The 12,817-nt window shown below is 38.0% G+C and overlaps 1 protein-coding gene across 2 annotated transcripts in view; it reads right to left on the reverse strand.

Moving 5' to 3' along the window:
• Positions 1–4,404: 4,404 nt before the first annotated feature.
• The window catches only part of PPP1R14C (protein phosphatase 1 regulatory inhibitor subunit 14C), a 53,050-nt gene continuing 44,637 nt past the window's right edge, over positions 4,405–12,817 (reverse strand). The window contains exons 4-5 of one of the 2 annotated variants that reach the window (XM_085055851.1): positions 8,138–8,217; positions 4,405–5,732 (exon numbers count right to left, since the gene is read on the reverse strand). In XM_085055851.1, coding sequence (XP_084911977.1) covers positions 8,185–8,217 — 33 coding nt within the window. In that variant the 3' untranslated portion in view covers positions 4,405–5,732; positions 8,138–8,184. The remainder of the gene's footprint in view (positions 5,733–8,137; positions 8,218–12,817) is intronic. The other variant, XM_085055850.1, reaches the window with a different exon arrangement.

Here is a 12,817-nt window from a genome sequence, read left to right on the forward strand (position 1 = left end):
AAAAGCTGCCTGCAGGGTCTGCACAGCCACCACTGCCACCAATTGGCTTCTCTTACTAGGAAACAGCAAGTATTGATGGGGGTTTCAAGATACTACCCTACTGGGATTCCTTCTTTACAGTAGGTCAGTATGTTAACGAAAGGCTATTCCCACCTGGTTTTGCCTCAGGTCAAGCAACATGAAGGGAAACACAGATCCTGGATAAGCACAATCCTGTCACAGACCTGCATGATCTAGTTCTCCATATATCTGATAGTACATACTGCTCCAATTCCCACAAGCCCCACTATGACTACAGGCTGCATGAGGGGACATGAGCTTATCCACAGTGCCTGGGCAAGAGCCAAAGCCTTGCTGACACTGGTGTAGGATCCTCCTTTAAGGAGGCAGGAAAGCCTTTTGTGCTCTAATCCCCCATGCCCCCTAGAAGGGGTAGTAAAACAAGTCTCTGTCCTTGAAAAGGATCAGCTTCTACAGTTTTTGCCAAGTAATTATGTGCTTCAAGTCCAACCCAGTATTATACAGTTAGGCAGACTGAAACCTCTGCTAAGAGCTACCAAAGGATATTTTTTTATTTCGATCTTAGAAGGTAAAAAGTTCAACTAAAATATCAATTCAGTAAGACATCTGAGTTTTTTACCAAATAAAACCCATTAGCTGCACCTCCAAAAGAATTTTCAGTCTTATACACATTTTTTAAAATAATTTTTAAAATAGCTCAGTTTCTTTAAACAACTAATGTCAGTTTTTCTTGGAAAACAGAGGAATCTGTAAACAGTGTAAATTCACAGAATTTGGTCATTAGTTCCACCCAAAAAACCACAAAACAAATAAAACCCCATCAGCATGAGGTTAGATTATTATAAATAGCAATTTCAAAACTTTAGAAACACTCTATTTACTCACTGATGACAGAATCCTCCAGTGGCATAAATAAAATTTACTGCACTAAGCACTTTCTAGTCACATTTTCTCTTCTTCACTTCAATTTCTCCCTAGCTTTCAATAGCAACTTTAATTACATTCACACTTACTATTTCCTTACTTCCAGAAAAAAAAAAGTAGCAACACTGAAGTCAAGTAAAAGGCAGTAGAGTTATAAATAAAACGTGTAGCTAGTACTAGTAATCTGATTTGACCATCACATGGCCACAACACATAGAAATCAGTTTCCTATTAGTTTCCTCTGCTTTAACAAAAAACTAGAACCAACCAACCAAAAAACAAACAACAAAAAAACACAAGCCAAAATAAATAAATAAATAAATAAATAACACTGAACAAGCAAAACTCCATGAAGCAGAAGTCTAGAGTTTTAAGGCCTTTGATTACCTTGACTGAAACTGAATAACTGATCCAATTACAACTTATCTAGAAAAGCATCCAACTTCAATTTGGAAATACTAATAGATGTCAATCTCACCAATTCCCACACTAGCAAGCTCAAAGGGCTTATCGCCACCAGGATGCTTATTTTATTCCACATTTCAAGTTTCCTTCCTTTATCTTCCACGTATTCCTCCTCTTCATGCTTTTCTCTAATACATGAAAGCATGGACATCTCTCATTTTCTTTCCATACAGAAATATATGCAGTAACACAAGACTCTTCTGTTTTCCTAACAGGTAATTTTCTTAGTGATGTTTTCTCCTGGACTTCCCAAAATCAGATTTTTTTTCTGACTTCCTCCTTAAATCTCAACACTTTTTAAAAAGTACTGCATACAGTTATTCAGTACCTGTATACAATCTGTGCAATGAGAAATCTTATGCAGCCAAGAAACAATTTTTCCTTTTGTTACAGAACTTCACCAGAGTTTTAAGTTCAGCTGTTTGTTCAGAATAAGACCTGCATTTTCTTCTAGTTTCCACTCAAATAGGTCTTCTTTTGATGTGGCTGACTTTTTTTTTTTTTTTACCCTGGAGCTGCATGTTTACATTAAGACTGTCATGAATCTGAAAAAGCATCTTAGAAATAAATTTCTGAGTAATTTCAATTTCATATACACTATTATACCTACCAGCATAAAGTACTAAGAACTCTTACTAAGACTCTGTGTCAAAGAGTTTCAAGTGCACAAAAGGAGCAGATATTTTGTTCTGCTTTTCTTGACCATATTCTCTGAGAACAGAGAAACTCTTCCTTCCACATTCTGCCTTAGGTTCCCTGCATTAATGGCAACTTCAGGAGTAACCCCACTGTTGAGGGGAAAGAACAAAAATGAGGCTGGCAGACAAATGGCTCATGTCCTTTCTTTTGTGCCACAGGAATACTTTACCGTGTCACTGCAGCCTCATGAGGCACACTAAATATGATTACACAAACACTTTGCTTTTCTTTCTAAGGCAATTGTCAGGTTCTGCTGTAAAACATGCAAAAGCTAATTATGTCATGAAGCAGACTCCAGCAACACATGCTCTTGCAGGCAATTTTTTTAAACTGGAGAGGCACTTTAATTTCAAAACAAAAAACTCAGCTTCACTGCATATTTATAAGAAGGAACTTCAGTTTCTTTCATTAACCACTTAAAAAGTCCAGAGGAAGCTCTCATCGCAGCAACTTGGCCCTTCTCATGAAAGCTGTCCAGCCAAGATAGCAAAGAGATTGTGCTGTAAGATTTAATTTCAAGTTGTTTCAGTAACAGTGTGCTATTTATATGCCCCTTGTATATTGCCCCAGAGCCAAGAATACCCACACAGTATAAAGACATAAAGCACAATTAAATCTTTAGTGAATCGTTCAATTCTCCCCGCACACCAAGGCCAAGAGTAGCTCCATTAAGTAAAAATTAGCAAGAATGAGACCCCGTAAGTCCCCAGGAAAATCAAGCCAGCTGCAAACAAAAGCTATTTAGAGCTTGGTTTTGCTCACTGACACTTTCGAGAGAGCAAAACAAATCTGTTGTGCTGGAGGAGAGGAAACGATTCTCAGAAGTGACTTATCCCATCTCCATGAGGCAAGAAAACAGTAAGGACTGTCCCAGTTTTCACCATTTCTAAGTGTACAACCAAACCTACTGGTTTTAGAAGGGGTACACTGCTGCTTTCCACAGCTACTTCAGTGCAAGATGAATAGGATGAAAGACACAAATATGTAATGAGTACAGTTGGGTGGGCAGCTTTTAGTCAAACAACATGAAAAAAAATATTTGTGGATAGTATTTTTTGCTGTAGGTAATGAGAGAACTGGTACAGTTGCCACTAATTGACATCTGATTTGGCACACCATTATTATAAAGGGGAAAAAGGCGATATTTGAAATTGTCAATGAAGTCACAAAATGCATCTATGGATGCAAAAATTACTAGAACACTTATTAGTCAGACTTTGGGTTGTTTCAGATTCCAGCTCAAAACTCTGAACATGAGAATTGCCAGCAAGCCTCAAATCAAAAGGTTTTTCCTCATTTTGGACATACTAAACTGTTTTCAGTTTGAAAAAAAGTCCTCAGTAGTTTACAAACCAAAAAGTTTTCCAGAAGTACATGCCCACCCAAGCATCAGGCTTGCAAGTAAGACTTCTTTACAGCACAACCAATTTCTGTCTCCAGAGTTGAGTGAAAAATCTAACAAAACCCCCTTACCTCAGTAGTTAAGGAAGCTTTTCCTGTAACATTCTCTCCTTCAAAGGATGATGTTGATACAAACTTGATCATTTAGACCTAGCTACATGAGATCCTCTGCAAGAAGCACAGACCAAGGAGAGACAATCTTCTTGTGGTGAGACACATTGGTCACATGGGCCTCTTTCAGAACAAAAGACATCCCACTGCTAAAGCTTACAATGACAGAGGGAGATCTCAACACAAAAACAGATGAATTCACAAGCTCCCCCAATTTTCTGAAGTACAAGTTTCATTTCACAATTTTACAAAAATCTGCTGGGTGACTCGTTAGGAAACCAGAGCTAAATTGCAACTTTGGCAAGTTACAAGATTTAAATTTAAAATGCTGCAAACAAGTCTTTTCTGAGGACTGCTGGAATTTCTTGAGGATCCAGAAAGGTACATAAAGGAAGAAAGGTAGAATGTCTCCTAGAAGATCCCCTTCTGCCACAACTTCACTAGGAAACCAAGAGTCATCCAGTGTAAGCCCTCCCCTACAGTCCCTCTCTAGTGGACAAAAAAAATTACCTGAATTTATCAGCATTTATATGAAAGAATTTCCAAGCTTTTTTTCCCCCACCCCTTTTAAAATTCCCTAGGGCACAGGGAAGGAAGGAGGAGGAGGCTTTCAAAAGTGAAGCTGTGTACCAGGTTACAGGAGTCTGAGTGATACTGGGTACATTAAAAGCCAACTAGGGTCAACACAGCTGGGTTCCCATGTACTTACCACCTCACAGGCTTCTCTTTTTGACAAGCAATTCCATTTACAAACCTACTCAGCAACAGTAGTCTTGTAAAGTGTACATGTAACAAGTCACAAGTTGTTCCATTTATTTGAGTAAATAACTGGTAAATAAAATCATCAGTAAACATTACAAAATTAAATACATTAAAAAAGCTTGCCAGTATACATAAAATCCACAAACATGTACTTCTTTTGAAAAATAAAATATGTTCAGAGCACCCTTGATATAAAATGCCTGACTAGTGTCACCTACCAGTAAATGGTAGCTTATCAAATATTCTAGTTAGGACATTTTCCAGAAGGGAGCAGGGATCTCTGTTCTTGCTCTTACAAGTAAGAGAGCCCAAGTTAAGAAGTCTCCCCACTTCTCAGGGCAGAGCCATAAACAAAGGCTGTATTACTCCTGGCCTACCTTTATAGGAGAGGAATCTGCATTTGATTAAGACCACATCATTAAATGCAATACAGTACTTGCAATTCATTTTGGTATCACTGCCTTTCCTCCAGCATGAGCCAGCTTTTAAATGGTGATGGACATTTTTTTAGATATCACTCCAGGCCCATATTAAGTATAGGTTAGCACAGCTCCAAGACACCATGAGGTGAAGAGGAAGTGATCCTGGCAAAGCATCAAAGTCAATCAAATAACTTTTAAGTCTACAAATTAAGCCCTTAAAATACCCAATTTTCATATGCTGCAGTCAAAACAAGGAGATATGATGAAATTCTTCACTGGGCTGCTTTAAGGGTATTTAGAAAAATGGCAGCATTCATTTTAGTAATCTAAATTGGTACCTCCTGGTAGCAAATTTGCAATAACCACCATTTAAATAATTTACTGTAACAAACTTTTCCTTCCATCCATGTGAAACAGTATTCACAACCCACTTTAAATTTATGTACAGACAAGCACAAGAAACTTGACATCCATGAGTTAAATGTACAACCAATTTAAGAAATGTTATCCAACTAGTTGCAAGGAGAAGTCTCCTAGCTCTGTAAATTTACAAGATCTTCTGGTTCACCACATAGGCTTGCTGCCCCTCATCACTAACTCTTCAATTCTTCACTTGCTTCAGTAATCCTCCGGTGAAAGTTGAGCAGCATCCAAATTGTTGATCTTTTTGATAAAAAAAAAAATTGACACTTAAAAAAGAACCCTTAAAACACACAAAAAAAATTCCTTGAGTCAAAACTGAATAAAATCAAAAAAGTTGTGGAGAAAGACAATTATTTTAATAAAGGTCTTGTATTCAAAGTCCCATTTCCCTTGCCATGTCTTTTACAGAGTGCTATTACTTTGAGTTATTTATATACTCTTCTTTTGGGGGGGACTGAGTTTCCTCATTCCTCTTATCCGAGTTAGCAGCTCTTTGATAAATTCCTAGGGAAAAAAGAAGAAAATACGAGCAATTTTAATGATACCATAATAACATAATGGAGTTTTTCTAAAACAGCAAACTATATATTTTTATTTAAGCTTTTACTGCTAAGCTGGAATTTCTCTGTCCTGATGGCCAGGAACCTTATACACACCCTCACCATCCAGCAGAGGTGTGAATAATGAGCTTTTCCTTGTGGCTGTGCCAGCTCAGTTGTTAGCCATCTTTCAGGCTTTTACTACACAGGGCCTTCTACCAACTATTGAATGAAGCAAAATGTATGGCTGGATACAATGCCAGCAGTCAAAGCAGACTTCCACAGCTTAAGCCTGCACAGAAATCATCACTCTTGCCAAAAGAGGTGTTTCTGTCGCCACTCTCCGTGACAGTATTAGCATTTTGGCTGGCTGCATATTCAGCTTTACGAGAAAGCTGATCTGGCTAAAAACTCAGCTGTTGTTCCTCTTACCCTGCTACATTCCAAGCTGGCTCAGCCCTCCGACCAGGCCACCACTCAGCCCACACTAACACTTGTGTCAGTCTGAGGCAAGGCAGGAAAAAGGAGCCAGAGGTAGCACCACTGGTTTATGATGGGTGAAACTGGTTGCAGAGCTAAGTGAATGACACTACTTTGAAAACAAAAAACAAAACAAAAAACCCAGAACACAACAAACCAATTCATGGGACAGGCCTTTATTCACCATGATATTTGCCCCAGCTTCAGCAGATTTTGTCTTTTTAAACTGTGTGAGAACAGAAGCTTACAGATTTGCATCATGATCTGAAATTCTTTTGGTATACAATGTCTTGCAGGTGCATTAGAAGCTAAATGATCTCTTTACTGTCACATTGGGAAAATAATGTTTATCCACACTTCTATGTATACACCTGTGGTTAGCACAGGTTTTTCCCATGAGAAATTGTCTTGTGTTTTATAAATAAAGATAAAGTTTGGATGTTGTTGGAACAGTGTCCCAGAACTTGGGCAGTGCAGGCCTGGCCAGTCAGGCCTGGGGGAAGGCTTCTGACTGACCAATCTGGGTGACTTTTGAGAACTCTATATATGTGATGAAATCAAAACAATAAAGGTCATTCCTTCTTGCCACTGAGAACTGATGCATTCATTACTCTGCTAGCTGCTCAACAGCGACATACACCTACAAAAAGGTTCTTATGAAATCAGCTAGCTATAAACATGGAATGTAATTATGGATTTAGTCAGTCAGATTGATGTGTAAAGCCAGGTTGGACAGGACTTTCAGCAACCTAGTGTACAGTATCTGTGCCCTTAGCAGGAGAGTCAAACTAGATGACCTTTAAGGTCCCTTCCAACCCAAACCATTCTAGGATTCCACTAAAAGTATGATTTCCTGGATAAATGCTCGAAGTTAAAAATGCCAGTGCACAAAGTCACCACCCAAATGACAATGCAGTACCTTTCATAAACAGTCACACTGAACCGTATATTACAAGGTGCTACACCTTGCGTAATGAAAGTCTCTGTAAATACGTATTTTAACTTGACAAATATGTCAGGTTTTTCTGGTGGGACCATGGTGCCAGCAAACCAATTTCCTTTCCTGACAGATTATGCACATCTATAGTGACCTGCACGTACTGTTGCTCCATGGTTATTGTTGCATCTACACTACCCGTGGCTGCAATGAACAGCAGCAAAGGCAGAGCAGCTATTTGTACACAGTGGGGTCTACAAATGCTCACTGAGAACCTTTTATATTCTGCCACCCTGAACTAAGTTAAGGCCACTTCAGGAATACATCTATGCATATCAGTATCACAGTTCCCATCTGGATAGACAGCCTAATGACATGATCAGAAAAACAGGTTTCTTAAAACCCCCAAATCCTCTCCCTCCATTCTCTTGAAGCTGTCTTCTTCCACACAGGCAGCAGGCACTGCGACAATATCAGCTCTAAACTTGTCAGAGTCCAGTACTTCTCCACTAAAAAATCAGAAAAAGAAGAAAGACATGCCTACTCTAAAAAATCACAGCTTTCAACAACCTTTGCATCTCTTCTGTCATCCTATCATCACTGTAAGGATCTGTTAGATAATGCAAAACTATACGGCATGGTGCTGCTTGAAACATATAAACACACTTCAAGATTTTTTACTATCGAACTTACATAAAGCCCTGCAGTAAAATCATTAGAGAAATAAACTCCCTGAAGTGATCTTTAAAGATTTTTACTTGGGATTAATGTCACTAGTATTGCCTTTCAACAAGTCTTTCCATAAAAATAAAAAAACCAACCTATAGTCCCATGCTGAAACATCAGATTAAGACAGCTTTGGAAAGGAACAGGCTGAAGTGCAGTTCTTCCCTTAGAAAAGCTTTATTAATTGTCTGTTCAAGTCACAAATACTCTACAACACTTTCACTCACCATCAAGGCAGCAACAAGACACTGCATCTGCAAACTCTCCAGCAGCTTCACAGAAGTAAGAGCCTTACAGGAAGGGACATCTGCAGAGTGGACAGGGACATCTATGGTACTCCGTAGTCATTTGGGATATCCCACCCTGCCATTTCTCTGCCCATTCTCCCACAACTCAGTAGAGTTTGGAGCAAGTTTCCCTTAGACATGAAACATAGCCAGGGGTCAGGTGATTTTTAATATGACACTGCAGCAAGAGAGAGGAAATCCCTTATACTTTGAAGAGTTATCACAAGTGCCATCTTTTGCAAAACAAGATACTTCCTTGAAGATTTCAGGCAAGTTTAATACCACCTGGAATGCTGCCAAAATAAACCAAACTGCAGAGTCAAGCCACTAAAGGAGATCTGAGGTAACTGTGACTATTCTTAAGGCAGAGGAAGCATTCATTTGAAGAAGTAGATACAATAATTTTAAATGCTTTACCCCTCAGGAAATATTTTTTTCTTGAAATAAGGGTCTGCAGTACCAAAGAGTAAAACCCAACAAGAGCATTTTGCATGTGGCAGACATTTTGCATAATGCAGTAGTGCTGTTGTGCACATCCCATGGACACAAAAGTCACACTGGTTCAGCACATTTCTGATTTAAGTATCACTTTGCATCTGACACTTGCATGGAGCTGGCTGTCATTAACACAGTTGTGCTCCAGTGCTTGTGGCTTTTTTGCTTTGCAGCTCCCCATCCAGGAAAGGCAGCACTGTAGAAAAGATGCACATTTTCCCTCATGGAGGCAAGAGACTTCGCAGCATTTCAGTAAGCCTTCACTTTATAACTAAGCAACTCAGCTTTAATGACAGTAATACCCATTTTGTTTTCTTAAGCCATCACTCAAAAATTGCAGTGCTGTTCCTTGTGGCCATTTGAGTCAAGGCTTAATATCCACATCTATCTCTGCCTCATATACAAAAATCATTTTACACAGAGCATTTTATTGAAATCCCCTCTAACAAGATACGCTGAAATTTAGCATCAGACATTTGAAAGCTGATCATGTACTAATCTATGTTAAAAGTACTTCTGTAACACAGGTTGAATTATCTACCTACATATACTGATTTAATTCATGGAGTTAAAAAATGTAAGAATAATTCAGCTAAGGATTCAAGAACTTACTAATTATTCCTTGAAGGGTTATAGCCAGGAATACACAGGCTACATGCACTTCTAATACAAGAAAAATCTCATACCAGCACTTTGTGCCTTGGTAAATAAAATAAAAAATAAATTTTTTTAAAAGTGCAAAAATGTATGCAAACTTTGCTAAAATTCTTTTTCATAGATTTTCTGCAAGGAGGCACCCTTGTTACAAGTATTGAGAATCTTGTTAATTTATAATACTAAATCATTGCTTCTAGAGGACATCCTTCTAATTCTAAAGGCAAACTTAAATCAGAGACAGACTAAATCTATAGTTCATTTGAACTCATCTATATTCAGCCTTAGGCAGAAAAATAATAAAGGCAAAAAACAAAGGTGAAATGATAATTCAGGAAAGGGGAGGAAATCACTTCACCTCTCTGCTTTGGTGGTGTGACTCATTGTTTTAATGAGGTCATTTGACAGACAATGAATTCCAGGCTTCCTATTCAAGTCTTCCAATTAATTCTGGAGACTAATTAGACTCTGTCTCTCCAGATTTCTTTTCCTCAAACAATACACATGTAGTAGGACTAATTTTTAAACTAAAATTTAGAGTTTCTTGTCCTCCTGCTTCACTAGAGCATGAAATGAATCCTAAGTCAGCTTTTCTTCACAGCTTCACAGCTTTTTTTCCCTGTAGCCAGGTCAAAAACCAAGATTTCCATAAACTGTTTCCCCAATGCTGTTTCTTGAAGATGGCTTCATTGGTTGGCTGTGAAAAGTAAGGTCAGCCTGGAGAGCAATCCCAGAGCTCCTTGGGGAAGAAACAAAATAATAACAAAAAACAAACACACACCAAAAAAAAAAAAAAAAAAAAAGTAAAAAGAAGAGGGAACCCTACCCATCTTACTGCCAAACACCCTCTCTTCCACAAAGGCTCAAACCTGAAGCCAATTGTACAGAAAGAATGGAACATCTTTAGGAGAACAGGGCCAGAAGCTGCCTTCTCTTATCAAAAACTAATGCAGCATCTCTGTACCCTCACTGAATGATGCCATCAACATGCCCTCTCCAGTGAGGCCACAGCACCATCAGTGTCCAGAGGATGACAATATGCAGCAATTTAGCTTCTTGGTGAGCTCCATACAAGGCACTAACCACATACCACAAAACTTAGCTATGGCAAAAGCTTGCAGCCCAATTATACTCCAGTTCTGGAACATGTAAACAAGCACATCTTATTCTTCTCAAATCACCACTTGCTCTTCCATTCTGACATTGCTATGGGTATTTATAAATTGCATTTCATGAGTACTTGCAGAAATGAAAACATGAAAGCTAAATTCCCTCCAACACTGTAGTGCAATATAGGGCAGATCTCAGCAGGCACATAAAAAAATTTTAGTTCACTGAACTCAGTGGTCAAATGGATGAACAAGAAATCATGTTTCACTCAAAATACATTTGCCTATATTGCTTTTAAATAAGCATGTTTTCTAACCTTTTTTCTCTACAAATTGTTCTATTTTATTTCAAGTCATATGGCCACACAATACATTCACTGTGACTTAATAATTTACCACCCATCAGCTGCCTTGGCTTGCCCAGATGTAAGGCAGCACACTGCACTGAGGCTTTAGGACACATCTACATTATAAAAAAAAAACCAAATAGTAACATTACCTTGAAATAATTCATAACACATTAGGACCAAAATAAACATATGTTCCTTCAAAAGTTATGGGGCTCTATTTCAGGAGCATTGAGCTGTCTATTCATGCCTGCATACTAAAAACATACATTATCTCAATACATACACAAAACAGCTTTTATCTTTAAAACCACAGTGCCCAGACCACTCTAAAAAGCTGCATCACAAGCCTGTCATTTGTTTCAACTAGGAATTAAGCTAGGAGAAACATATAGTTAAGCAAATGCATCTCTACCTTTTTTCAAAAGTGTTAAAAGCTGCTGAAATAGTCCAACCACTGCAGTAATTGAGTAGTCAGTGACTTAAATCTCTGCCCAAGTTCCAGAGAATATGCACAACAATTCAACATAGTTTATTTGCAAATCATATTGAAAATTATTATTAAAAATTCTCAGCAATTCAAGGTTCTTTAATGATGAAATTTCATCTCTTTCTTCCCCCATTTTGCACTGAGTCAAAAATTGTACTAAGAAAATGCTCTGGATAGATTTAATCCTGCCTGAATGGGAGAGATCTCCAGTCCACTCATCTGAAGCTTTGTATATTTCTATGAGAAAAGAAAGAAGTAAATAAACTGCAAATCTGATTTATCCAGTTCTCTTCAAACATTCATTATCTTCAGACCTTATGCTGAAGATATTGTTGATGCTCAGCTGCATCTTTTGGAGTCAGTAAGCATAAAAATTGCCCACTCATTGGATTTCTCCCCCATAGTAGTTTAAGAGTTTTCTTGTAATTTCTCCTGTCATCACTTTGGCTGTCCCAGTTGTGGAAGCTTTAATTCTCATCAGCCACAAATATTTCAGATTTTCTCCAATGCCCAGTATAAATGAGCAGCCCTGCTGTTACCAATAGCATAGATGACACAGATCTAGTCAGCCTTCTTCAAAGTATATGTCTTGACAAAACCTCATTGATTTCACAACCCCAACTCTCTTCCTACCCTAAATAAGTATCTATCGTCAAGTATCTAAACCTTATCATCAAGATCACAGATTACATTTAAATTTCTTTGTTATATTCACTGCTAACATAAGACTCAATGTTCCCTGTGACCTACATTAAGATTCTCCATCATTATCAGATGATGGAGAACATCAGACAGAATTGAGACAGCAACTTGGCAAAGGTAGGTCAGAGTGGGATTCTCCACAAGTGACCCATGGGGCTGAATGAAGAACTGGCTGCTCTGGTACACAGATAATGCGGGAAGAGGATGCTAAACCTTGGTCCTCTTCAATTACAAAAGTTCAGATCCAAAATTTGTTTATGGCACTGATTTAGCAGCTACCATATCCTTTAAGTTTGTGTACCTAATAGTTCTTCATGTAAAGGTCCCATGTTAAGCATATTTCCATACAAATTAAAACAGCCATAACTACTACCTTAAAAAAGCTTTTCATATTTTAGAGCACATTCAACAGTCTAGCTATATTTCCACTATAAGAAAGATTTTGTAACAGTTCCTCATAAGTTACTGGCAGCTATTACCTTTGGCCAAATTATTAAAGAGGCTGGGACCTCTTTCCATCTTTTAAGTGACCTGGATAACTCTGCTTCTTCTGATGAAAAGTCAATCCAGAATACATACCAGATTTCCTCAGTCTTTCCTTAACCTTTAGTCTAAATGGAAGATACTAAGCAAAAGAGACCTAAGATATACATTTGCAGATTTAGAGGGTTTTTTTAACAGATGGGATAAGAACTTTGAATTATTAAGCTTTCTGCCTGTAATATTTTTCTTTATGTTCTGAATAAGCAGAGACATCATATTACATAACTTTCTCCCCAGTTAGTGATTACTACCTTTTGCAAATTGCATAATTCTTGATGAT

This window comes from Lichenostomus cassidix, chromosome 3 (genome assembly GCF_008360975.1).
Source record: "Lichenostomus cassidix isolate B80296 chromosome 3, HeHo_3.0, whole genome shotgun sequence".
Classification (NCBI taxonomy): Eukaryota; Metazoa; Chordata; class Aves; order Passeriformes; family Meliphagidae; genus Lichenostomus; species Lichenostomus cassidix.